Source organism: Petromyzon marinus, unplaced genomic scaffold, assembly GCF_048934315.1.
Source record: "Petromyzon marinus isolate PM22_M1 ecotype Great Lakes invasive population unplaced genomic scaffold, UKy_Petmar_22M1.pri1.0 PM_G_Scaffold_41, whole genome shotgun sequence".
Lineage (NCBI taxonomy): Eukaryota > Metazoa > Chordata > Hyperoartia > Petromyzontiformes > Petromyzontidae > Petromyzon > Petromyzon marinus.
The window spans coordinates 1,886,301-1,912,467 of NW_027422993.1; the positions used below are offsets into that span (position 1 = coordinate 1,886,301).

Here is a 26,167-nt window from a genome sequence, read left to right on the forward strand (position 1 = left end):
TCAGATTCTGTAGAATTGATAAACACTGCCCACAGACTCAGCACTGCCCATAGACTCAACACTGCCCATAGACTCAGCACTGCCAATAGACTCAACACTGCCCATAGACTCAACACTGCCCATAGACTCAACACTGCACCATAGACTCAACACTGCACCATAATAGACTCAGCACTGCCCATAGACTCAACACTGCCTGTAGACTCAACACTGCCCGCAGACTCAACACTGCCCGTAGACTCAACATTGCCCATATACTCAACACTGCACCATAGACTCAACACTGCCCGTAGACTCAACACTGCCCATAGACTCAACACTGCCCATAGACTCAACACTGCCCATAGACTCAACACTGCCCCATAGACTCACCACTGTGATCTCTAAATTGGGTCAAACTTAACATCTCTTAATGTTTGACGGCTTGTGCACCAGATCTTATTTATTCACGATGTACTTACAAAAAATTCCGCAGACTACCTACTGGATCTCCTCTCTGTTTCAAAGAACAAATTTGACCTCAGGTCTTCGCTCATTTACCAGCTTCACATTCCCTATTGCCGTACAAAAACTGGAGGAAGGGCCTTTGCTATTCATGACCCCAGGGTCTGGAATGCTATTGCCAATAAACTGCAACTTGAATCAGTACCTATGAGATCTTCACTCAAAACTGCTCTAGAGGAGTTGTACACCCCTAGCGGCCACTGCTATTCAGTGGCCTAAAATATGGCTCTAGATTTTGGTGTTATAATTTATTTATGTAGTTTATTGTAAAAAAAATTCGGTCACACTCCCTATGATCACTGTTACATTGCATTTATGGCTTTTATTTTGGTGATTTCGAAAAGTTTTTTTGGTTTAGGCCATGTTAATGTTTATTGTAGTACGGAGTTAGACTGATGGCCTTAATCTTAGTTATCTACATAATGACACCTTGCCGATATTAACTATGTTAACCTATTTGTATTTTTTATTTTTAAATTATATCTTAAAGCTATTTTATATTGGATATTTATTAAATTTTATATACTTCAGCCCCTTGGTGTTAGACTTTTAACCCTTATTATTATAGTAAGACTTGTTTAAAACTTATTTAAGATTTTAGATTCCTATATGTTGAATGTATGCACCATCCTGCCAAAGTAAATTCCGTGTCGGTGTGAACTTTCATGGCGCATAAAACCCTTTCTGATTCTATTGTGGTTGTTGTTGTTATTTGACTTGCATCCCACTGGGATTTTTGCACACAGAGTTGGTGTACGGTGCTATTTCAGGAATATTTTGATATTTTTTTCCTGTATTTTCTGTTTGCACAGTCACATAATCATTTTAAGATGTTTTCTTGTTCATGTTTTTTGTTTGTTGCGGTTGCACCCGATTCAAGAGCCGAATGGCTCACAGGGCTATACCAAATAAATGAACAAATGAACTAAAATGAACTAATATCGAAATGAACATTAACATAATTTATTCAAACTATAATTTATTTATTTACGGAGAAGCTCATCGTGGGAGGAGCGTGTCCCGTTCCCCGGAAGTGACGTCATGTCACCTGCTGCCGCGTGACGTCACGAGGTAACAGGAAGCTATCGCTTCCTGCACTGAAATCCGAGGTGAGAAATTCTCATTGCGATTGTGGTTGTTGTGGTGGTGGTGGTTGTTGTTGTTTACCAAGGTAGAGCCTCGCTCTCTCTCGTAGGGATGTCAGTTGAGTAGCAGCGAGCATGGGAATCGATGTCCAGGTTGGAACTTTACAACGCGGGGCCTAGCCACGCGGGGCCTTGCCTCCTGCCCTCGCCTGATTGCGTTTACTTTAATTATCTCTCTTAAGTTTAATTTGTCTTCACCCGGCTCGCCACTTTGTAACTTTGTTTTATTGTAAATATTCATGCAGTTTTTATTTTTTTCACCAGGCCAAGCCCGCTTGAGCTGCTATACCGCTCTTGTTATCAGAAGCGACCTGCCCACAACAACACAAGGTGAGGCTTTGTCAACGTGTGTGAATGTTTTGACTTAAAACTTTGGTGACTGCAGGAATTAATATTGTTGGTTCTTTCGGTAAAGTCACGTAGATAGAAAATTAAATATAACAATAAAATAAATGAATAATTCCAAATAAAGAAAAGCAACTCACGTCGTTTTGATCGCAAAACAAGTAGTCTTTATTTAATGTAATTGTATTATCTGTTATTGTTATTTTCTATCTACGTAACTTTACCGAAAGAAACAAGAATACGTGTGTCAATGTCTATCGGTCAAAGACGCTAAACGGAGTGACGCGCAAACTCCAAATATACAGCAGGCGTCAGGGTCGGGATCGAACCCACGACTTCCTGTATACCAGGTGAGGTAGTTAACATCTCACCACGGAGAGAGACACGCAAACTCCAGTTAGCCTCGGCTGTGTTCGCTTATCCTCAATTAATTACTTGGTGGAGTTAGGAAGCATTCATGCCAAGCAGATGAAGGTGGCCAGGCATGATTCTAGACACGCCACCGCCTGATTACCCAGTGACAGTGTACAGTTTGTGTTTGCAGTAACGTCTATTAACTCTGTTGAACACGGAGGTTATAGCGTAACAATAGTTTATTTTTGTTTTCCTCTGGAACTCTTTGTAAGAAAGGAAACAGGAAGTTAACACAGCACACACATTCAGCTGAAGTCGGAACTGTTCATCCCAGCATTTAAGGACATCTGAGCCTGGATTCACACCTCTAAGTTGCGATTGAACGTTAATTTATGCATTTCTGCATAACACAAATAGTATTATTTTAAACACCCTTTGCTATGTCAGCTGAATTTAGCTCTCATAAATATTCCTTTTGAAGCCAGACAGCTGAAATTGTGTGCTCGGAGTTTTGGGTGAACATTCATTTTGAAGATACGAGGGCTTCCAGACATGTTTATAACCATTTGCCCTCTCATTGTGTGCCATTACAGCCCGTGTGATGAAGTTGGGACACTTTTCCACTATATCATGAATATATGACTAAGTATAGACGTGTAAGTCACGTGTTACTGTGTATATATGCTTTCCTCTGTGCATCGATACTGACGTGTAGATGGTGTGGATATTCTTTTTTTTATGTCTGCAGCTGACGCTTCCTCTGCAGAATTGGTCTGATGGAGCAAAGCCACTCAGCGCAGCTCGGTACGACAAGTCAACAATGCGACCAGCGTGCATACAGCACGGACCGGACTGGAAATCTGACACGGCACGAGAGAAGTCACACAGGAGAGAAACCCTTCAAATGTACTGTGCGTAACAAGGCATTTGCATGGCCATCAGTTTTTCAGAACCACCAGAGAACACACACGGGAGAGAAACCCTTCAGGTGCACGATGTGCGGGATGGCGTTTACACAGTCATGTAATCTTGTAACACACCAGAGAACACACACAGGAGAGAAACCCTTCAAGTGTACTCTGTGCGGGAAGCCGTTTGCAGATTCATCAAATCTTCTAAGACACCAGAGAACACAAAAGCATCACAAGGAGTCGAGTCGGAGTCTGATATCAGCTTGTGAAAGTCAAAGTGCCGCAATGAGCCCATCCCTCATGAAACAAGAACCGGACGAAAATCTCAGCTTGGACACTTTTAAAGGTATCAAGGTGAAATATGAAGAGGTGAAGGTGAAATGTGAAGAAGTGATGAGCGAAGAAGTGAAGGTAAAATGTGAAGATGAAGATTCAACTCCAAAATGGGACCTTCACATCGTAAAGCAGGAGGAGAATTCTGACTGTGAGTCAGAGTGAGGCAACTCCCAGCAGTTTGTGGAAGTGGTGTGGGTGGACTTGCTCCTAGACAATACAAAGTCAAGTGGAGACCCGGTAGATGTGTAAGCTTGATATAATGTCTATCCAATAGATTCACCTTTGTCACAGGCCTTTAATGACAAGAATGTGAAGTTGAACACTTTGTGAGCCCGTGGGTTGGGTAGATCTCTAACCAGGAGCAAGAGCCAATAAGCTCCCAAGCATTCACTATGTTATAATAATTGCTTTTACATGTTGCTTGCTTAATCTCCTCAGCAACTCGGAGTTTTGTGTCATACCTCGCCTGAAACACTCAATGAGCATCCCCAAGTAGCAGCTGCCCCTGTGTGGCACAAGGTGGTGACCCTGCACCGGCCTGCATGTGGACAAGAGCCTATCCGTAGGGGGCGATGATTGATGTGTAATCTCAGTTGTGTAGTTTGTAGGTAATGTTTAGAATTTGCTACATTTTCACTCAGACGCCAGCATGCAATGGCCTACTCGTTTTGAATGACACAATAGTATGTTTTACATACACTGTGAAGCAGACTGCATTTTTTTAAAAAGCTTCTTGTTAATACGATGTAACGTGATGCAGGATATTTCACTGAAGTAATCCAATTTTGTTAATATGCCTGTCAATAATTTAGAATGAATACTTGTCTGATTTTGTGCATGCTTGCAACATTTGATCTGTAAGGGTCAAACATTGAATAAGTGATGTTAGGACAAGGTGTGTGTGTGTGTTTGAAAGTAACCTGTACAGAGAACTCAGGTGAGACCCGTTGTTCTTGTGATACAGGTCAAATGGTGTTTTTGTGTTCCACGAAGCATCTGGAGCAACTCATTGTCTTTGAAATAGGTCACGCTCGGATCATTCATCAGTTACAAGGCATACCACTTAAAAGTTACACGTATAGGAGGAGGTACATTCTCTACAACACGAATTGTAGTTTTGTCTTACGTGTTGACGTAGATTTTGTCTAACTAGGACTAGAAATGTGCCTTGCTGATTGACGTCTGGATGTTCGTACCTATCGGTTGAAGCAAACCCCACTGCTGTTGTTGAGACGCTGTGCACCAATAATAATCCAACATATTGACGGCCTTCAGGCCAGGAAAGTCACAACATTTGCACACGAAGGACGCATTCACGCAAGTACCCCATGCTCCGTTTTGAAGTTTTAAAATGAAGCATCTTTGAATTGTGTTGTGTTTTGAATTAGATTATTTTATTTCTTCATTAAAAGCTTGTCTCAATTTACATCTGGAAGACTTCATTGAAAACGATATTTCGTTTGAATTTTCTCTCGTCGTTAAGTAGACGATGGTCTTGCCGGGGGTTCGGTTCGATGCGGACTTTCACCTGATTGGGATTGCGGCATCGAGATAAGGCGACACGGAGCTGCTGGCCGTCTGCAGATCGATTCCAACGTAATCGAGTGTCTGCCCCTGCGACTCCGTCGTTGGTACAGGCGGTGCGTGTCTCCGTTGTGGAGTTTCTGGATAATGTTTGGAATTTCCGCAATTTTGACCGTGACACCAACATGCAATGTGCGTTGTGAATGACGCAACGTTATGTTTTACATCTGCCGTTTAGCAGACTGCGCATATTGTGGTGAATGTTACTGGGGTAGCCAGGTGTGCCTGTCAGATTTTAACCTTGAACCTCTGCAATAAATAGAGAATGTGCTACCACATTCTTGGTTCTTTCCATAAAGTCACGTAGATAGAAAATAAGAAAAACAAGAAAATTGGAAAATTATAAATTGATGAAAAGATGCCCATTGGTCGACTGAGATGACTGTGCCCCCCACAATTTACACACACACACAGTGCACACACAGTGCACACACAGTGTACACACACACAGTGTACACACACACAGTGTGTACGTGTACACACAGTGTACACACACACAGTGTACACACACACACAGTGTGTACGTGTACACACACACAGTGTACACACACAGTGTACACACACAGTGCACACACACAGTGCTCACACACACAGTGTACACACACACATAGTGTATACACACACAGTGTGTACGTGTACACACATAGTGTACACACACACAGTGAACACACACAGTGTATACGCACACACAGTGTACACACACACAGTGCACACACAGTGTGTATGTGTACACACACAGTGTTCACACAGTGTACACACACAGTGTACGTACACACAGTGTGTACACACACAGAGTGTACACAATAATTTCAGTTTATTTATTTTGGTATACCACTGTGAGCCATTCGGCTCTTGAATCAAGTGCAACCACAACAAACACGAACAAGAAACACATCTTAAAGTGACTACTTTGTGTGACTGCAAACAGAAAATCCATGAATAAAAAACAGCAAAATATTCCTGAAAAAAGCACCGTACACCAACGCTGTGTGCTAAAATTCCCAGTGGGATGCAATGTCCACGTTGTTGTTGTTGCTGAGTTCAAGGGAGGGAGCAATGGAAAATGAATCTAAATCAACTTAAACTCCAATCCCGCTCTGTGACATCACTACTCAGCATCACCTCATCGGCGTGAAACGCCAGGGGGAGGTGTCCCTCGCTAGGACGTCATGTCACCAAGGTATTCACCCCACCCCGTCTACCGCGCCCTTGAGCGTGACGCCACCTCTGCCTGGGTCACTTCCGTTATCTGTACAATCCTTATTTGGGCAAAGCTACGCCCGGTGACTGGCGGCTCATTAACATAATATATTCGTGAAGGCCGTCGCGAGTTTATTGCAACGGGTTTCAGCACCCACGCCCCATCCCTCCACGTATGGCCCGGGCTCATTAACATAATTTATTTAAATTAGGACCCGCTCGTTGCGGGAGGGGAGTGTCTTGTACCACGCAAGTGACGTCATCTCCTGCTGCCGGGTGACGTCACGATGTAACAGAAATCTGCCGCTCCGCGCGTGAACTGAAATCCGAGGTGAGAAATTCTCATCGCGGTTGTGGTGGTGGTCGTTGTGCTGGTGGTTGTTGTTTACCAAGGTAGAGCCTCGCTCTCTCGTAGGGATGTCAATTGAGTAGCAGCGAGCATGGGAATCGATGTCCAGGTTGGAACTTTACAACGCGGGGCCTAGCCACGCGGGGCCTTGCCTCCTGCCCTCGCCTGATCGCGTTTGCTTCAATTATCTCGCTTAGTTGAGCAATCTTTGTAAGAAAGTAATCTACCAGGCTATGCGTTTATTGTGTGTTGACCGACTCTCTGTGTTGCATTGCATTACATTTCCAAATTTTACTCAGTTTGTTTGATTAAGTGAGCTTTTGATTTAAAGCTTTCTTGACTGCAGGGATTCATATTCTTGGTTCTGTCGGTAAAGTTACCACCACGTAGAAGGGAAACAATAAAATAATAAAAATATAAAACAATAAAATTCTCACGACATTTCGACTGCAACACAAGCAATCATCATCAGGTGTGAAAACCATCAGCAAGAAAATGTTCTTGTGTTGCTGTGGTTTTCACACCTGATGATGATTGCTCGTCTTGCAGTCGAAACGTGAGAATTTTATTGTTTTATATTTTTATTATTTTATTGTTTCCCTTCTACGTGGTGACTTTACCGAAAGAACCAAGATTATAAGTGAGCTTTCTCTCTCTCTCTGCGTGTGCTCGTGTTATTATTATTTCCTGCAGTCACCAAAGTTCCAAATCTCTCATTGACACAAGGCCGTAATGATAATGTTATAATAGTTATGATATATATTGGTGGGGGACATATCCCCCCCCAATAATCAAATATGCTCAAAATATATTGCATTAAAAATGTTATTTAAAATAATAATTGCTATGCTATGTTAATAAAAACAATTTGCTAAACCTTGGCCACAAAATGTGGACTTGTCTTCACGTAACAATGCGTAGATTTGTGTTTGTATGATTGCCTTGTACTTTATGAATCCCTAATCTCTGCCAATACATACTATGAAACAAGAAAAGTTAAAGAATAAACAACACAGAGCAATGTAATACAATACAATATTATACATTATTGTATCAAATAAAACAAAAATTCCATCCCATGTGTTAGTGAAATTTTTCAATATTTTAGGAAATGTCAGGAAATTAGTTTTCAAATTTAGATTTTTCTTTCTGGCGGGGGGGGGACCCCAGACCCCCTGGTAGATTTGGTCCCCCCCAATGTTGACTCCATGGCTACGGCCTTGCATTGACTCACGGATTTCTCTACACCCCCTCCCCTCTCTCTCTGCCCCCCTCTCTCTCTATTTAAGGCCTCGACACTGAGGCGTTGTTTCTCTGTGTGCCTACAGTGAGGGAAAAAAGTATTTGATCCCCTGCTGATTTTGTACGTTTGCCCACTGACAAGGAAATGATCGGTCTATAATTTTAATGGTAGGTTTATTTGAACAGTGAGAGACAGAATAACAACAAGAAAATCCAGATAAACGCATGTCAAAAATGTTATAAATTGATTCGCATTTTAATGAGGGAAATAAGTATTTGACCCCCTCTCAATCGGAAAGATTTCTGGCTCCCAGGTGTCTTTTATACAGGTAACGAGCTGAGATTAGGAGCACACTCTTAAAGGGAGTGCCCCTTATCTCAGCTCATTACCTGTATAAAAGACACCTGTCCACAGAAGCAATCAATCAATCAGATCCCAAATTCTCCACCATGGCCAAGACCAAAGAGCTCTCCAAGGATGTCAGGGACAAGATTGTAGACCTACACAAGGCTTGAATGGGCTACAAGACCATTGCCAAGCAGCTTGGTGAGAAGGTGACAACAGTTGGTGCGATTATTCGCAAATGGAAGAAACGCAAAAAAACTGTCAATCTCCTTCGGCCTGGGGCTCCATGCAAGATCTCACCTCGTGGAGTTGCAATGATCATGAGAACGGTGAGGAATCAGCCCAGAACTACACGGGAGGATCTTGTCAATGATCTCAAGGCAGCTGGGACCATAGTCACCAAGAAAACAATTGATAACACACTTCACCGTGAAGGACTGAAATCCTGCAGCACCTGCAAGGTTTCCCTGCTCAAGAAAGCACATATACATGCCCGTCTGAAGTTTGCCAATGAACATCTGAATGATTCAGAGGACAACTGGGTGAAAGTGTTTTGGTCGGATTAGACCAAAATGGAGCTCTTTGGCATCAACTCAACTCGCCGTGTTTGGAGGAGGAGGAATGCTGCCTATGACCCCAAGAACACCATCCCCACCGTCAAACATGGAGGTGGAAACATGCTTTGGGGTGTTTTTCTGTTAAGGGGACAGGACAACTTCACCGCATCAAAGGGACGATGGATGGGGCCATGTACCGTCAAATCTTGGGTGAGAACTTCCTTCCCTCAGCCAGGGCATTGAAAATGGATGGTGGATGGGTATTCCAGCATGACAATGACCCAAAACACACGGCCAAGGCAACAAAGGAGTGGCTCAAGAAGAAGCACATTTAGGTCCTGGGGTGGCCTAGCCAGTCTCCTGACCTTAATCCCATAGGAAATCTGGAGGGAGTTGAAGGTTCGAGTTGACAAACGTCAGCCTTGAAACCTTAATGACTTGGAGAAGATCTGCAAAGAGGAGTGGGACAAAATCCCTCCTGAGATGTGTGCAAACTTGGTGGCCAACTACAAGAAACGTCTGACCTCTGTGATTGCCAACAAGGGTTTAGCCACCAAGTACTAAGTCATGTTTTGCAGAGGGGTCAAATACTTTTTTCCCTCATTAAAATGCAAGTAAATTTATAACATTTTTGACATGCGTTTATCTGGATTTTTTGTTGTTATTCTGTCTCTCACTGTTCAAATAAACCTTCCATTAAAATTATAGACTGATCATTTCTTTGTCAGTGGGCAAACGTACAAAATCAGCAGGGGATCAAATACTTTTTTTCCCTCACTGTATGTATCTCTCTCTGTGTGTCTCTGTGTTATCTCTCTCTGTCTATGTGTCTCCGTGTCTGTGTTTTGTCTCTCTTTCAAATTGAGCAATCTTTGGAAGAACGTTATCAACCAGGTGGGGTGTTGACTCTTATGTTGGCCGACTCTCTGTGTTGTATTGCATTACATTTCTATTCTAGATTTTAAAGCTTTCGTGACTGCTAGGATCCATACTCTTTGGTGCTATTGGGTAAAGTCACGTAGGTAAAAAATAAAATAACAAAAATCACGACGTTTCGGCCACAACACAAGCGGCCTTCATCAGGTGAAGGGACGAGACTGTCTGGAGGACAGCACATAATTACAAGTTACCGTTGTAATTATGTGTAAGATGTACCCTTTTTTGAGCTGCCGTTTTGTATTTACAAGAGGTGGTCCTTTTTTGAGTTGCCGTTTTGTATGTGTAAGATGTTGCGTGTTTGAGCTGCCGCTCTCGCTCTGGCCCCTCCCCCCCTCCAACCGTATTTCCTATTTAAGCTTCTGTTCATCCCTCCCCCCCCTCTCTCTCTGCCTCCCTGTCCGTCTTTCCTCCCTCCTTACCTCTTGGTGGACTTGTATATGTATTTCTACTGACCGTGTACCTCGTATTTTTCATTCTATCTATGCTGGTATCTGCAATCCAAAGGTTGAACATGAAATTTAACACTCTTCTGAAATTTGTGGTCCGCCAGGAGATCATACAAACTCCACTCACTCTGTAGAACAGGGGGAGATCATACAAACTCCACTCACTCTGTAGAAGAGGGGGAGATCACACAAACTCCACTCACTCTGTAGAACAGGGGGAGATCATACAAACTCCACTCTGTAGAACAGGGGGAGATCATACAAACTCCACTCACTCTGTAGAACAGGGGGATATCACACAAACTCCACTCTCTAGAACGGGGATATCATACAAACTGCACTCACTCTGTAGAACAGGGGGAGATCATACAAACTCCACTCTCTAGAACAGGGGGAGATCATACAAACTCTACCCTCGCTAACTTTGCAAAACAGAAGGATATAATACTAACTCCACTCGCTATTATCAGGTAAGCTACTTTACGTAACTTTCAGCCAAGGATTATTCAATGCGCACTATAACTGCAGTTTGTGTGTTTTCATGGTTTTGGTCGAACAGTTGGTTAATATAGCAGCAGACACAACACCGTGCATTACTAGGCAAGAACCAGGCTCTTCCACGTGGGCGACCCACTAGGCCCAAACTCGTGGTCGGCGAGGCACCGATGTCCGTGTGGACGTGGAACCGTGCCCCTAACGCTGTTCTTGCCATTGTTGTTGCTGCTTCTGCTGTTGTTGTTGTTGCTGTGACACCTCTCAGCGTGGTTGTCTCTCTTTCGTCTCATTGGGCACCCTGCCTCGTTCTCTCGTCCGGAAGACTCCACCGTCCATTTCAACTGGGTGGACCCCTTGCCCTCTGAATCTGGTAAGACCTTCACACATTCGAACCTCATGGTGTGACCTCGGGGTCCCGTAAGCCCCCGGCTCTCGCACGAACTGCGTTGCGACGCCATTGTATATCTGTTGAAGGCGAACTATTCCTCTCGACGAGCTTTACACGATGCGCTAATCAAAGTTTTGTTCAGTCTGCGCATTCGTCCTCGCTGCTGTGCTTGGACGACGCACGACGAGGACAGAATTATCTCAGCGCCAGGTGGGTCACGGCGTTTACGTGCGCGGTGGGAACGGAGTCGCCCAAAATAAATGAATTTCGATTTTGACTTCCGTTTGGTTCATTTCACGTCAGGGGCTCTTCGACAACATCGACCGCCGCTGAGTTGTCACGTGACTGTTCGTTACTGCACCCCCCACCACCCCCCACCCCCCCTTTGCATTTTACAATTCTCACGAAGAAAAATTAGTTGCAAAGAAAAATAAAATACAAACATCATCCCAATGTCTGTGTTCACTTTCATTATTTTTTTTGTATCTCGAAACTTAAACTCAAAATGTCAATGCCAAGACAACTATCTCCCCATCCCCATGTAGACTGTAACAGGTTGTAGGGGCAAGTGGTGCTAGTAGCGAGCAGCAGCACCTACGGCGACACCGCCCTCGGGGGGGGGGGGGGGGGGGCAGGGTCAAGGTCAGGCACGGGGTAAAGGTCAAAGTCAGGAGCATCAAGGTCAAGGTCACGACCGGGGTGATGGTCAAGAGCCAATCCAGCTCGTGCCCTCACACTTGGGGAGCAGGACCCCTCTGGAGGGTGCAGCTCCACGCCACCAAATCGCTGCACCGCCACCGCCGCTCCCACAACGCAGCAGGGACGTTGCAGCAGTCAGAACAAAGGTTTTGGATATCCACTGCGGTCATTCTCAATGCAGCAACGGACGGAGGCCTCCACCCACCCACCCCCCACTTTACATCGCCGTCGGTAAATCACGCGTCACGCATTGAGACTCTACAGGAGCACCGTCAGTAGTGGGCGCAGTGGTGGCTGGGAGATGTTAACTACCTCGCCTGGTGTACAGGAGGTCGTGGGTTAGATCATGTCTCTGAGAGATGTTAACTACCTCGCCTGGTATACAGGAGGTCGTGGGTTGGATCATGTCCCTGAGAGATGTTAACTACCTCGCCTGGTCTACAGGAGGTCGTGGGTTAGATCATGTCCCTGAGAGATGTTAACTACCTCGCCTGGTCTACAGGAGTTTGTGGGTTAGATCATGTCCCTGAGAGATGTTAAGTACCTCGCCTGGTGTACAGGAGGTCGTGGGTTCGATCATGTCCCTGAGAGATGTTAACTACCTCACCTGGTGTACAGGAGGTCGTGGGTTAGATCATGTCCCTGAGAGATGTTAATTCCTCGCCTGGTATTAAGGAGGTCGTGGGTTAGATCATGTCCCTGAGAGATGTTAACTACCTCGCCTGGTCTACAGGAGGTCGTGGGTTAGATCATGTCCCTGAGAGATGTGAACTACCTCGCCTGGTGTACAGGAGGTCGTGGGTTAGATCATGTCTCTGAGAGATGTTAACTACCTCGCCTGGTCTACAGGAGGTCGTGGGTTAGATCATGTCCCTGAGAGATGTGAACTACCTCGCCTGGTGTACAGGTCGTGGGTTAGATCATGTCTCTGAGATATGTTAACTACCTCGCCTGGTCTACAGGAGGTCGTGGGTTAGATCATGTCCCTGAGAGATGTTAACTACCTCGCCTGGTGTACAGGAGGTCGTGGGTTAGATCATGTCCCTGAGAGATGTGAACTACCTCGCCTAGTGTACAGGAGGTCGTGGGTTAGATCATGTCCCTGAGAGATGTCAACTACCTCGCCTGGTGTACAGGAGGTCGTGGGTTAGATCATGTCCCTGAGAGATGTTAACTACCTCGCCTGGTGTACAGGAGGTCGTGGGTTAGATCATGTCCCTGAGAGATGTTAACTACCTCGCCTGGTCTACAGGAGGTCGTGGGTTAGATCATGTCCCTGAGAGATGTTAACTACCTCGCCTGGTCAACAGGAGGTCGTGGGTTAGATCATGTCTCTGAAAGATGTTAACTACCTCGCCTGGTCTACAGGAGTTCGTGGGTTAGATCATGTCCCTGAGAGATGTTAACTACCTCGCCTGGTGTACAGGAGGTCGTGGGTTCGATCCTGACTTTGACGATGCCTGCTGCTGCTGTATATTTGGAGTTTGTGTGCCTCTCATCACGGTGGCTGAGATGTTACCGACCTCACCTGGTGTACAGGAGGTCGTGGGTTCGATCCTGACCTTGACGATCATCACGGGGGCTGTGAGATGTTAACTACCTCGCCTGGTGTACAGGAGGTCGTGGGTTAGATCATGTCCCTGAGAGATGTTAACTACCTCGCCTGGTGTACAGGAAGTCGTGGGTTAGATCATGTCCCTGAGAGATGTTAACTACCTCGCCTGGTATACAGGAAGTCGTGGGTTAGATCATGTCCCTGAGAGATGTTAACTACCTCGCCTGGTATACAGGAGGTCGTGGGTTCGATCCTGACCCTGACGATCGTCACGGGGGCTGTGAGATATTAACTACCTCGCCTGGTATACAGGTGGTCGTGGGTTAGATCATGTCCCTGAGAGATGTTAACTACCTCGCCTGGTATACAGGTGGTCGTCGGTTCGATCCTGACCCTGACGATGCCTGCTGCTGCTGTATATTTGGAGTTTGTGTGCCTCTCATCACGGTGGCTATGAGATGTTAACTACCTCGCCTGATGTACAGGAGGTCGTGGGTTCGATCCTGATCCTGACGATGCCTGCTGCTGCTGCTGTATATTTGGAGTTTGTGTCTCTCTCTCCGTGATCGTGTGGATGTTTCTCCGGGTCCTCCGGTATTTGGCTGCGATCCATGTCCACGTGATAAGCCAACTAAGTTGAACTTTCATTTGTGGCCAGGTCGCTTCTGAAAAATAGCTACGTAGCTCTGTGGAGACTTATAAATATATTTTTTACGTAAAAAATTGTTTATTATAACATATTAAATATAAAATATAATATAACCATTAAAATAAAATGCTATATTATATGAAATAAATCTATAAAAAGAATTATGAACAAAAAGGTGTATTATATATTTAATATTATAATATGAAATGTAATAAAACCATTAAGGGGCCATCAATTTAGTCGGCACGCAAAAATCTGTCAAAACTTGACCCCTCCCTCCCTGTACGCACGCGGAATTTTTACACCACCACCACCAGCACCACCCATCAGCACCACCCACCACCAGCAGCACCAGCAGCACCACCACTACCACCACCAGCACCACCAGCAGCAGCACCACCAGCAGCAACACCACCCATCAGCACCACCCACCACCAGCACCACCCCCCTCAGCACCACCACCAGCACCACCACCCCCCTCAGCACCACCAGCAGCAGCAGCAGCAGCACCACCACCACCAGCACCACCACCATTACGATCCACTACCACCACGATCCACCAGCACCACCACCACCACGATCCACCAGCATTACGATCCACCACCACGATCCACCAGCACCACGATCCACCACCACGATCCAGCACCACCACGATCCAGCACCACCACCATCAGCTCCATGGCTTCGGGATTTGTCCGCACGACGTCTCTGTACAGCAGCAGGAGGAGGAGGCGTCTGGGGTCTCTCCTCGCCGTCTGCGTCGCCGCCACCGCCGTCTACGCGGTGGTGACCGCTCACGAAGGTAACGAGACGAGTGGGGAGCTCACAAAGTGTGTCACACTGTCACACTGTGTGTGACAGTGTGACACTGTGTTAGTGTCACACACACAGTGTGTGACACTAACACACAGTGTGTGTGACACTAACAGTGTCACACACACAGTGTGTGTGTGTGTGACACTGTGTGTGTGTGTAACACTGTGTGTTACACACACACACAGTGTGTGTATAACACACACACTGTGTGTGTGTGTTACACACAGTGTGTTATACACACTGTGTTATACACTGTGTTATATACAGTGTGTTATATACACTGTGTGTTACACACACTGTGTGTTATACACACACACTGTAACACTCCCTCCCTCCCTCCTTGACCCCGTGACCCCCGACGCTCGTCCTGACCCCGTCACCACCCGGGGGGCGGCTCCCCCCTCCCCCCTGCGTGCAGGGCGGGGCCAGCCCCAGCGCCCCTCCCTGCAGGACGGCCTCCCGGCCAACGTCACGGCGGTGGTGGGGAGCGACGCTCAGCTCCGCTGCGTCGTTCTGAAGGGCAGCGATGGCGGCGATGAACACCACCACCAGCAGCACCAGCACCACGTGCAGTGGCTCAAGCACGTGGAGGTGAACGGGAGCCTGGAGGCGCCCAACGGCTCGCCCTACGTGCGCATTGTCACGGTGAGCGAGCGAGGCACGGGGGCACTCACTCACCACTCACTCACCCACTCACTCACCACTCACTCACCCACTCACCCACACTCACTCACCCACTTACTCACCCACTCACCCACACTCACTCACTCAACCACTCACTCACCCACTCACTCACCCACTCACCCACTCACTCACTCATCCACTCACTCACTCACCCACTTACCCACTCACCCACCCACTCACTGACCCACTCACCCACTCACACACCCACTCACCCACCCACCCACTCACTCACCCACCCACCCACCCACTCACCCACCCACCCACCCACTCACTCACCCACTCACCCACCCACCTACCTACCCACCCACTCACTCACCCACCCACCCACCCACTCACCCACCCACCCACCCACTCACTCACCCATCCACCCATCCAAACTCAGTGGAGGCCGACATCACCCTCAACACAACAGGACCCAGCAGCTCCCCGCTTGGCTCAGACTCTACGCGTTCGCTGAGTGACGACAGATACAAAAAAATGAACCCCACGTTGGCGTGGGAACGCAAGATTCTGACTTCCTCTCGTCTCTCTCTCTCCGTGCCGCCCGTCGGTTCGCATCAAGACGGTCGGAGTGGAGGTCACGGACGTGGAGACGAACGTCCTCTACCTGCGCAACGTCAGCACGGACGACTCGGGCCGCTACACCTGCCTGGCGGTCAACGCCGTGGGGTTCGCTCGGCGCTCCGCCTGGCTGCTCGTCGTGCCGGGCGAGACGCCGGCGGGGGGCCGCACGCTCGCCGCCACGACGACCTCGGGGGCCGGGAAGATGTTGACCACCTCGCCTGGTACGCAGGAGGTCGTGGGTTCCATCCCGACCCTGACGACGCCTGCTGCTGCTGTATATTTGTGGAGTTTGCGTCTCTCTCTCTGTCATCATCATCATCCTCACGGTGGCTAGGGAGACGTGACAACAAGAGTGACCCCGGCAGTGTCTCTCGCCACTGCCGGGGTCACCGTGTGTCACCGTGTGTCACCGTGTGTCACCGTGTGTGTGTCACCGTGTGTCACCGCGTGTCACCGTGCGTGTGTCACCGTGTGTCACCGTCTGTGTGTGTGTGTCACCGTGTGTCACCGTGTGTCACCGTGCGTGTGTCACCGTGTGTCACCGTGTGTGTGTCACCGTGTGACACACAGTGTGTAACACAGTGTGTGACACACAGTGTCACACACTGTGTGACACTGTGTGTCACACTCCCTCCCTCCCTCTCCTCCCTCTCCTCCCTCCCTCCTTGACCCCGTGACCCCCGACGCTCGTCCTGACCCCGACACCACCCGGGGGGTGGCTCCCCCCTCCCCCCTCCCCCCGGCGTGCAGGGCGGGGCCAGCCCCAGCGCCCCTCCCTGCAGGACGGCCTCCCGGCCAACGTCACGGCGGTGGTGGGGAGCGACGCTCAGCTCCGCTGCGTCGTTCTGAAGGGCAGCAATGGTGGCGATGAGCACCACAACAACCACCACCACGTGCAGTGGCTCAAGCACGTGGAGGTGAATGGGAGTCTGGAAGCACCCAACGGCTCGCCCTACGTACGCATTGTCACGGTGAGCGAGCGAGGCACGAGGGGACTCACTCACTCACCACTCACCCACCCACTCACTCACCCACTCACTCACTCACCCACTCACACACTCACACACTCACTCACCCACTCACCCACTCACACACTCACTCACCCACTCACACACTCACACACTCACTCACCCACTCACACACTCACTCACCCACTCACACACTCACTCACCCACTCACTCACTCACCCACTCACTCACCCACTCACCCACTCACCCACCCACTCACTCACTCACTCACCCACCCACTCACCCACTCACTCACTCACCCACTCACTCACTCACCCACCCACTCACACACTCACCCACTCACTCACCCACTCACTCACTCACCCACCCACTCACTCACTCACTCACCCACCCACTCACCCACTCACTCACCCACTCACTCACTCACCCACTCACTCGCCCACTCACTCACCCACCCACCCACTCACCCACCCACCCACCCAATCTCAGCGGAGTCCGACGTCGCCCTCAACACAACAGGACCCAGCAGCTCCCCGCTTGGCTCAGACTCTACGCGTTCGCTGAGTGACAACAAATACAAAAATATAAACCCCACGTTGGCGTGGGAACGCAAGATTCTGACTTCCTCCCGCCTCGCTCTCTCCGTGCCGCCCGTCGGTTCGCGTCAAGACGGTCGAAGTGGAGGTCACGGACGTGGAGACGAACGTCCTCTACCTGCGCAACGTCAGCACGGACGACTCGGGCCGCTACACCTGCCTGGCGGTCAACGCCGTGGGGTTCGCTCGGCGCTCCGCCTGGCTGCTCGTCGTGCCGGGCGAGACGCCGGCGGGGGGCCGCACGCTCGCCGCCACGACGATCGCGGGGGCCGGGAAGATGTTGACCGCCTCGCCTGGTACGCAGGAGGTCGTGGGTTTCATCCCGACCCTGACGACGCCTGCTGCTGCTGTATATGTGGAGTTTGCGTCTCTCTCTGTCATCGTCATCATCGTCATCATCACGGTGGCTAGGGAGATGTGACAACAAGAGTGACCCCAAGGTCACCGTGTGTCACCGTGTGTCACCGTGTGTGTGTCACCGTGTGTCACCGTGTGTGTGTCACCGTGTGTCACCGTGTGTGTGTCACCGCGTGTCACCGTGTGTCACCGTGTGTGTGTCACCGTGTGTCACCGTGTGTGTCACCGTGTGCCACCGTGTGTCACCGTGCGTCACCGTGTGTCACTGTGTGTCACCGTGTGTGTGTCACCGTGTGTGTGTCACCGTGCGTGTGTCACCGTGTGTCACCGTGTGTCACCGTGTGTGTGTCACCGTGCTCACCGTGTGTCACCATGTGTGTGTCACCGTGTGTCACCGTGTGTCACCGTGCGTGTGTCACCATGTGCTCCCCGCTTGTCACCGTGTAACACCGTGTGTGTGTCACCTTGTGTCACCGTGTGTCACCGTGTGTGTGTCACCGTGTGTCACCGTGTGTCACCGTGTGTCACCATGTGCTTCCCGCGTGCGTCAGCGATGTTTACCAACGTCCCTGTCACAGTGGAGGCGGGGTCACCGTGTGTGTGTCACCGTGTGTCACCGTGTGTCACCGCGTATCACCGTGCGTGTGCTCCCCGTGTGTCACCGTGCGTGTGTCACCGTGTGTCACCGTGTGTGTGTGTGTGTGCTCCCCGTGTGTCACCGTGTGTCACCGTGTGTCACCGTGTGTGTGTCACTGTGTGTCACCGTGTGTCACCGTGTGTCACCATGTGCTTCCCGCGTGCGTCAGCGATGTTTACCAACGTCCCTGTCACAGTGGAGGCGGGGTCACCGTGTGTGTGTCACCGTGTGTCACCGTGTGTCACCGCGTATCACCGTGCGTGTGCTCCCCGTGTGTCACCGTGCGTGTGTCACCGTGTGTCACCGTGTGTGTGTGTGTGTGCTCCCCGTGTGTCACCGTGTGTCACCGTGTGTCACCGTGTGTGTGTATGCTCCCCGTGTGTCACCGTGTGTGTGCTCTCCGTGTGCGTGTCAGCGATGTTTCCCGATGTCTCCGTCACGGTGGAGGCCGTCTCGGCCGCTCCCTTGACGGCGGGCGACGTTTCTTGCACCGCCGGCTTCCTCCTGCTGACCGCCATCGCCGGCGTCGCCGCCTTCTGCCTCACGCAGACGCGGAGGGCGAGGAGAGAGTCGACCGGCGGAGAGGTGGAGATGCAGGTACAGTTGAGGTGGTGGTGGTGGTGGTGGGGGTGGTGGTGGTCGTGGAGGTGGTGGTGGAGGTGGTGGTGGAGGTGGCGGTGGCGGTGTGTTGTGGTGGTGGTGGCGGTGGAGGTGGCGGTGACGGTGTGTGGTGGCGGTGGTGGCGGTGGCGGCGGTGGCGGTGGCAGTGGCGATGGCGGAGGCGGCGGCGGAGGCGGAGGCGGCGGCGGCGGTGGCGGTGGCGGCGGAGGCGGTAGTGGCGGTGGTGGTGGCGGAGGCAGTGGAGGTGGCGGTGGCGGTGGAGGTTGTGGTGGAGGTGGAGGTGGCTGTGGCGGTGGTGGTGGAGGTGGTGGTGGTGGCGGTGGTGGTGGTGGTGGAGGTGGTGGTGGTGGTGGTGGATTGGCAGTCACTTGTAAGTGCAATAAACTAGTTTTAATAACAATGATAATGATAAAAACAACGATAATAATGGTAACAATGATAATAAAGGGGGAGTAGTTTGCATGTCTCTGCCATCATCATCATCATCCTCATCACGGTGGCTACGTAGATGTTCACTGTGAAAAGAGTGACCCCGGCACTCTTTTTCACAACATTAAACAAACGTTAAACAAACGTTTGGCGCTGAGCAGTAATGTTTAGTGTGCCTCCCAACATGCAAAACAAACTTGAAATTTGGCATTTGGGTAGCTTCCAGACTGTACACAATGCAAAAAGTATAAAAATAGACTCGTGTATTTTGCACGTCAAGTGAGCGGTGACGTCGCGTCTGTGATGTCACCGGCATGCGGCAGCGTCACGCGGTCTGCCTGCTGACGTCATCCCTCCCCAAGCCTCCGCGTAGGCCGTGTGTCCCGCACAGACGCGCCGCATCATTGTCTCGATGTTCTGAGTCAACGCGGCTGTTTCCAGTTCGCCCTCATAAACACAAAGCAGAAGGTTCGTCTTCTTAGCTCTTTCGGTAAAGTCACGTTGAAGGGAAACAATAAAATAATAAAATAAAGTCTTCTTTGGTTCTTTTGGTAAAGTCACCACGTAGAATGAGAATAAAATAATAAATTGATAAAATAAAATAAGACAATAAAATTATCTTATTTTATCAATGTATTATTTTATTCTCATTCTACGTGATGGTGACTTTACCGAAAGAACCAAAGAAGATGAATCCTTGCAGTCACGAAAGCTTTAAATCGAAATAAAATAAAGATTCGTCTGTTTGTGCGAAGCGGCAAAAAACTCTCGAACGCTGACCCTCCAACGTCATGAAATTTCGTTTTTGGTTCTTTCGGTAAAGTCGCTGCGTAGAATGAGAATAAAATAATAAATTAATAGAATAAAATAACACAATAAAATTCTCACGACGTTTCGGCCACGACACAAGTGGCCCTCTTCAGGTTGGACGACAGGTCTGTTCCTTTCACCTGAAGAGGGCCACTTGTGTTGTGGCCAAAACGTCGTGAGAATTTTATTGTGTTATTTTATTAATTTATTATTTTATTCTCATTCTACGTGTTGGTGACTTTACCGAAAGAACCAAAGAAGATGAATCCTTGCAGTCACGAAAGCTTTAAATCGTCATGAAATTTGCACAGCTTACGCCGTCTGGAATTTCTAAGGGAACGCGACGATTCTCAGCTCGCCACATCATTCCATTTCCGAGTTGCCTGGTTAAGGTTCAATTTCCTTGAGTGAAAGACATCCGATTTAGTTAAATTGATTTGTTTCGGATGTTTTTCTTTCTTGCAGGCATCAATGTTTTTTCAGGGTTTTCCAGTGAAATAAAAGGGAATATTAAATTAATCCAAGACGATAATCCAAGTCCCGGGCGAAGCCGGGTAGTAAAGCTCGTTCGTAATAAAGGCTGTCACAAGTCCTACCTGCCTCACGTGGATTTACAATTCCAGTTACGTACGAATAAGGTGCGCAGAGGTTGATCAAATACAACTGTAAAAGCGAGGTATTGTTGTATAAGCTGCGTGGAATTAACTGCGTATAGTCTTACTCGGGGTCAAGAGGTTGATCAAATACAACTGTAAAAGCGAGGCTATTGTATAAACTGAGCGGGATTAACTTCGTATAGTCTTACTCGGGGTCAAGAGGTTGATCAAATACAACTGTAAAAGCGAGGTTATTGTTGTTTAACCTGAGCAGGATTAACTGTGTATAGTCTTACTCAGGGTCAAGAGGTTGATCAAATACAACTGTAAAAGCGAGGTTATTGTTGTTTAACCTGAGCAGGATTAACTGTGTATAGTCTTACTCAGGGTCAAGAGGTTGATCAAATACAACTGTAAAAGCGAGGCTATTGTTGTATAAGCTGCGCGGGATTGACTGCGTATAGTCTTACTCGGGGTCAAGAGGTTGATCAAATACAACTGTAAAAGCGAGGTATTGTTGTATAAGCTGAGCAGGATTAACTGTGTATAGTCTTACTCGGGGTCAAGAGGTTGATCAAATACAAATGTAAAAGCGAGGCTATTGTATAAGCTGCGCGGGATTGACTGTGTATAGTCTTACTCAGGGTCAAGAGGTTGATCAAATACAACTGTAAAAGCGAGGTTATTGTTGTTTAACCTGAGCAGGATTAACTGTGTATAGTCTTACTCAGGGTCAAGAGGTTGATCAAATACAACTGTAAAAGCGAGGTTATTGTTGTTTAACCTGAGCAGGATTAACTGTGTATAGTCTTACTCAGGGTCAAGAGGTTGATCAAATACAACTGTAAAAGCGAGGCTATTGTTGTATAAGCTGCGCGGGATTGACTGCGTATAGTCTTACTCGGGGTCAAGAGGTTGATCAAATACAACTGTAAAAGCGAGGTATTGTTGTATAAGCTGAGCAGGATTAACTGTGTATAGTCTTACTCGGGGTCAAGAGGTTGATCAAATACAAATGTAAAAGCGAGGCTATTGTATAAGCTGCGCGGGATTGACTGTGTATAGTCTTACTCAGGGTCAAGAGGTTGATCAAATACAACTGTAAAAGCGAGGTGTTGATGTATAAGCTGAGCGGGATTAACTGCGTATTGTCTTACTCGGGGTCAAGAGGTTGATCAAACTCAACTGTAAAAGCGAGGTGTTGTTGTATAAGCTGAGCGGTATTAACTGTGTATAGTCTTACTCGGGGTCAAGAGGTTGATCAAATACAACTGTAAAAGTGAAGTGTTGTTGTAAAAACTTAGCTGTATTAACTGCGTATTGTCTTACTCGGGGTCAAGAGGTTGATCAAACACAACTGTAAAAGCGAGGTGTTGTTGTATAAGCTGAGCGGTATTAACTGCGTATAGTCTTACTCGGGGTCAAGAGGTTGAACATTCAAATGAAAGTCGAAGTTCGACTTGGGCCATAATCCGTCAGAGGTGATAACAAAAAAACCGAGCACCACAAAGGCCCTTCTCTCTTAAAAAACACATCCCGAGTAGGCGTATGTATTAATATATAACGCGAGACACGGTCGTGCACACATCAAACTCTCCCGTACTGCAGCCTGAGCTGCCAATGCGCCCAGTCGCCGCTATCCACATCTTCAGTTGCATTGTCGTTGTAAGACGCTGTTTGTAATCGTGGTCGTCTTTCGCGTCGCAGCAATGAGGGATCTTCACGACGAGCTCACAGCTGCCAATCTGGGAAGGGTGGCGGCAATGCTTGGGTGAGCAGTAGCAGCAGCAGAAGAAGAGACGCTTTGAAATGGGTTCCATTGGCAAAGAAGTCAGCGGCTCTCGTCTGGTACGGCCACCGAGGGAGGAGGAAGTGGGGCAAGCCCCCCCAAGTTCGGGGTTTGCTCCGACAAGCCCACAGCTGCGAGCCACAGCGGTCTCCGCCGCTGGCAGCAAACTCTGAGTCTGAACCGACGACGTTCCACAAATACGCAGCCCCCTACGCGCCAACACCGACGTCGCATCGAACAAACATCCACTGAATTAATCTTTGGTTTTTTCGGTAAAGTCACGTAGAAATGAGAAAAAATAAAATTACATAATATGCGACTTTTCGATTGCAACGCAAGCAATCATCATCAGGTAGAGGAAACACAACCGCAGATATATATACTGACCTTAAGGAGAAGGAATTAACACAGATATACCAGGGGATACAGAGAGACGGAGCATCACACTTATCAAACAGGGTTTTTGCAAAATTTGGAAACTGTACAAAGCAACACAGACGGTCGGTTAAAACACAACGCATGGTCTGGTTGAATACGCTATTTCAAAGATTGTTAAATTGTAAGTTGAGCGTGAAATTTAAGATAGTGATAGAATACATACCGTAGAGAGACCTATGGGGGGAGACACGCAAACAGTTAAGAGGTGAAGCAGCTCTGTACCGAGGCCTTAAATAGCCAGAGATGGAGGGACTGGGTTTCAGAGACAATGGGACATAAATTAGCATGTACCGAGGCGCAAACCGTTTAGCTATTGCGAATCGTGTGTTGTGTTTCACATCGATATTCTCGGTTCTTTCGGTGAAGTCACGTAGACGTAGACGGCAAATGAGGAATATTTTAATTCCTGCAGCCGCAAAAGTTTTCGGTGAAAATTTCATCTTTCAATAACGCGTGGGGTGGAGCGGTTGTCGCCGCGGTGAGCGCGGTGCGCGATGAACTCCACCGCCCGAGTTTGAGTCTCCGTCACGGCTAACCGTCAAGTGGCGGAGTGACACCTGAGCCAGACCTGGACACCGCCTCATTCAGTCAACCCGCACACTGTGTGTACACGCACAGTGTGTATGTACACAGTGTATACACACTGTATACACACTGTGTATACACACACACAGTGTACACACAGTGTATATGTACATTGAGGGAAATAAGTATTTGATCCCCTGCTGATTTTGTACGTTTTCCCGCAGACGAAGAAATGATCAGTCTGTAATTTTAATGGTAGGTTTATTTGAACAGTGAGAGAACAGAATGACAACAAAAAAATCCAGAAAAACGCATGTCAAAAAATGTTATAAATTGATTTGCATTTTAATGAGGGAAATAAGTATTTGACCCCTCTGCAATTTGTCGCTAATGTTTAGAATTCGCCAGCATGCAATGGCCTACTCGTTTTGAATGACACTACAATAGTATGTTTTACATCCACTGTTAAGCAGACGCTGCATATTTTTTTAAATAGCTTCTTAATCAGATATTATCTGATGCAGTATATTTCACTGCAGTAATTAAATGTTGTTAAAATGCCTGTCAATTATTTCGATTAAACACTTGTCTGATTTTGTGTGTACATGCATCATTTCATTTATAACGGTCAAACATAGATTAAGTGACGTTAGGACAAAGTGTGTGTGTGTTTGGAAGTAACCTGTAGAGAGAACTCAGGTGAGACCCGTTCTTGTGATACAGGTCAAAGGGTACTTTTGTGTTTCACGAAGCGTCTGGAGCAACTCATTGTCTTTGAAATAGGGAGCACACTCGGATCATTCATCAGTTACGAGGCATACCACTTAAAAGTTACACGTATAGGAGGAGGTACATTCTCTACAACACGAATTATAGTTTTGTCTTACGTGTTGAGGCCACGTGATGTGTCGAAGGCTCTCTGCCAGCTCACAGGACAGACCCAAGTGCCGTGTGCTCAATAAGATGACTGACAGAGGCACCACTGCACCGACTTGGTGTGGCCGGCGCTCCGCTGGTTGTTGTGAGCGTCGCTCATCCGCCCTCCGTTGTTACTGGAGGGCGACTGCCTCCAACTGCCCAGCAGCGTGCTTCACGAGCCTCCTCCACAGAGGCCGATCTTGACACCGCTGGTACCGGTCATCGGCAAGCCCACTCAGCTCCACATCCTTCTTGTACAGCATCAGTCCATACATCTTTAAGAGGGTTATCGAAATGCCATGCTACAGACAGATGGGCAGTTATGAACGAACAGAGCTAATGCATTAACATCTCAAACTTGGTTGGAAAGCGTTAAAAAGGAATGTCTTATTTGACCTGAACTGCATATTGATTGATTTGCATGTAATTTCTAAGACAATGCAAATTTGGCCCAATATGTACAAATCTTTTCCACTAAGCATACATGTTCCAGGCAACGGTTATTCACCGTGAAACGCGATGCAGTGAAGGACAATAAAAACAACTGTAATACAGAAATCGTGCACTCACATCAGTCTGGGTTAGCCCGTGAGAGGATCTGTAATACTATGATCTTCTTCTTTGGTTCTTTCGGTAAAGTCACGTAGAATGATAATAAAATAATAAATTGATAAAATAAAATAACACAATAATATTCTCACGACGTTTCGGCCACAACACAAGTGGCCTTCATCAGGTGAAGGGGGCGAGACTGTCTGGTAGGACAGCGCTGGAGTGAAAGAGCCACGTTCAGATACGGCCTTTAAGCTGTGTGAGAGGAACAAAGCGCCTTGACAAAGGAATTAGCATATAATTTAGCATTGAAATGGCTGAATGATTAGCTTGTGACTGGTCACAGAAATAGCTATGTTAAAAGTTAAAGCATACACACCCGCAGAGGCACCCATTGTTAAAGGGATTAGCATAGAATTTAGCATTGAAATAGCTAAGTTAAGGCATACACATCTTGACAATGGAATTAGCATAGAATTTAGCATTGAGATAGCTGAGTGGTTAGCTTGTACCTGCTGCAGAATACGGAGACAAATTGGCATTAATGCAGATTTGAGGCTATGCGGATGGCTTTGAACCCAATGCACCCTTCAATGGTAATGCACATAATAGAGACATGCTTTGTTCACTTTTTTAAACCCATGCTTTTAAAATAATCTCAAGCAATTTTCTCTGCCAGTCATTGCCTGATCTTATTGCACACACTCACTCACACACTCACACACACACATAAAGATCCCCCGTACAGCCTTCAACAGACTGCTGGGGCAAGTGCTGATGGTGAGCTATAAACGCCGGCACGCACGGCACTCTAGGGGGAGGG

The 26,167-nt window shown here is 47.9% G+C and overlaps 2 protein-coding genes across 3 annotated transcripts in view; both read left to right on the forward strand.

The window, feature by feature from the left end:
• Nucleotides 1-11,474, forward strand: part of LOC142917090 (RNA-binding protein 47-like) — a 36,681-nt gene extending 25,207 nt beyond the window's left edge. Inside the window, exon 3 of the mRNA XM_076061787.1 lies at nt 11,445-11,474. Within this exon, the coding sequence (XP_075917902.1) occupies nt 11,445-11,474 (30 nt within the window). The remainder of the gene's footprint in view (nt 1-11,444) is intronic.
• LOC142917106 (uncharacterized) lies at nt 6,643-24,468 on the forward strand. 2 transcript variants are annotated; one of them, XM_076061802.1, is made up of 9 exons: nt 6,643-6,710; nt 11,019-11,123; nt 14,362-14,846; nt 15,279-15,505; nt 16,107-16,329; nt 16,859-17,079; nt 17,746-17,968; nt 19,082-19,263; nt 22,830-24,468. In XM_076061802.1, the coding sequence occupies exons 3-9, from the start codon at nt 14,723-14,725 to the stop codon at nt 22,833-22,835; spliced, it is 1,206 nt and encodes a 401-aa protein (XP_075917917.1). In that variant the 5' UTR covers nt 6,643-6,710; nt 11,019-11,123; nt 14,362-14,722; the 3' UTR covers nt 22,836-24,468. The 2 variants fall into 2 exon arrangements, with proteins under 2 accessions (XP_075917917.1, XP_075917916.1); XM_076061801.1 differs by lacking the exon at nt 22,830-24,468 and adding an exon at nt 20,992-21,119.
• The last annotated feature ends 1,699 nt before the right edge of the window (nt 24,469-26,167 follow it).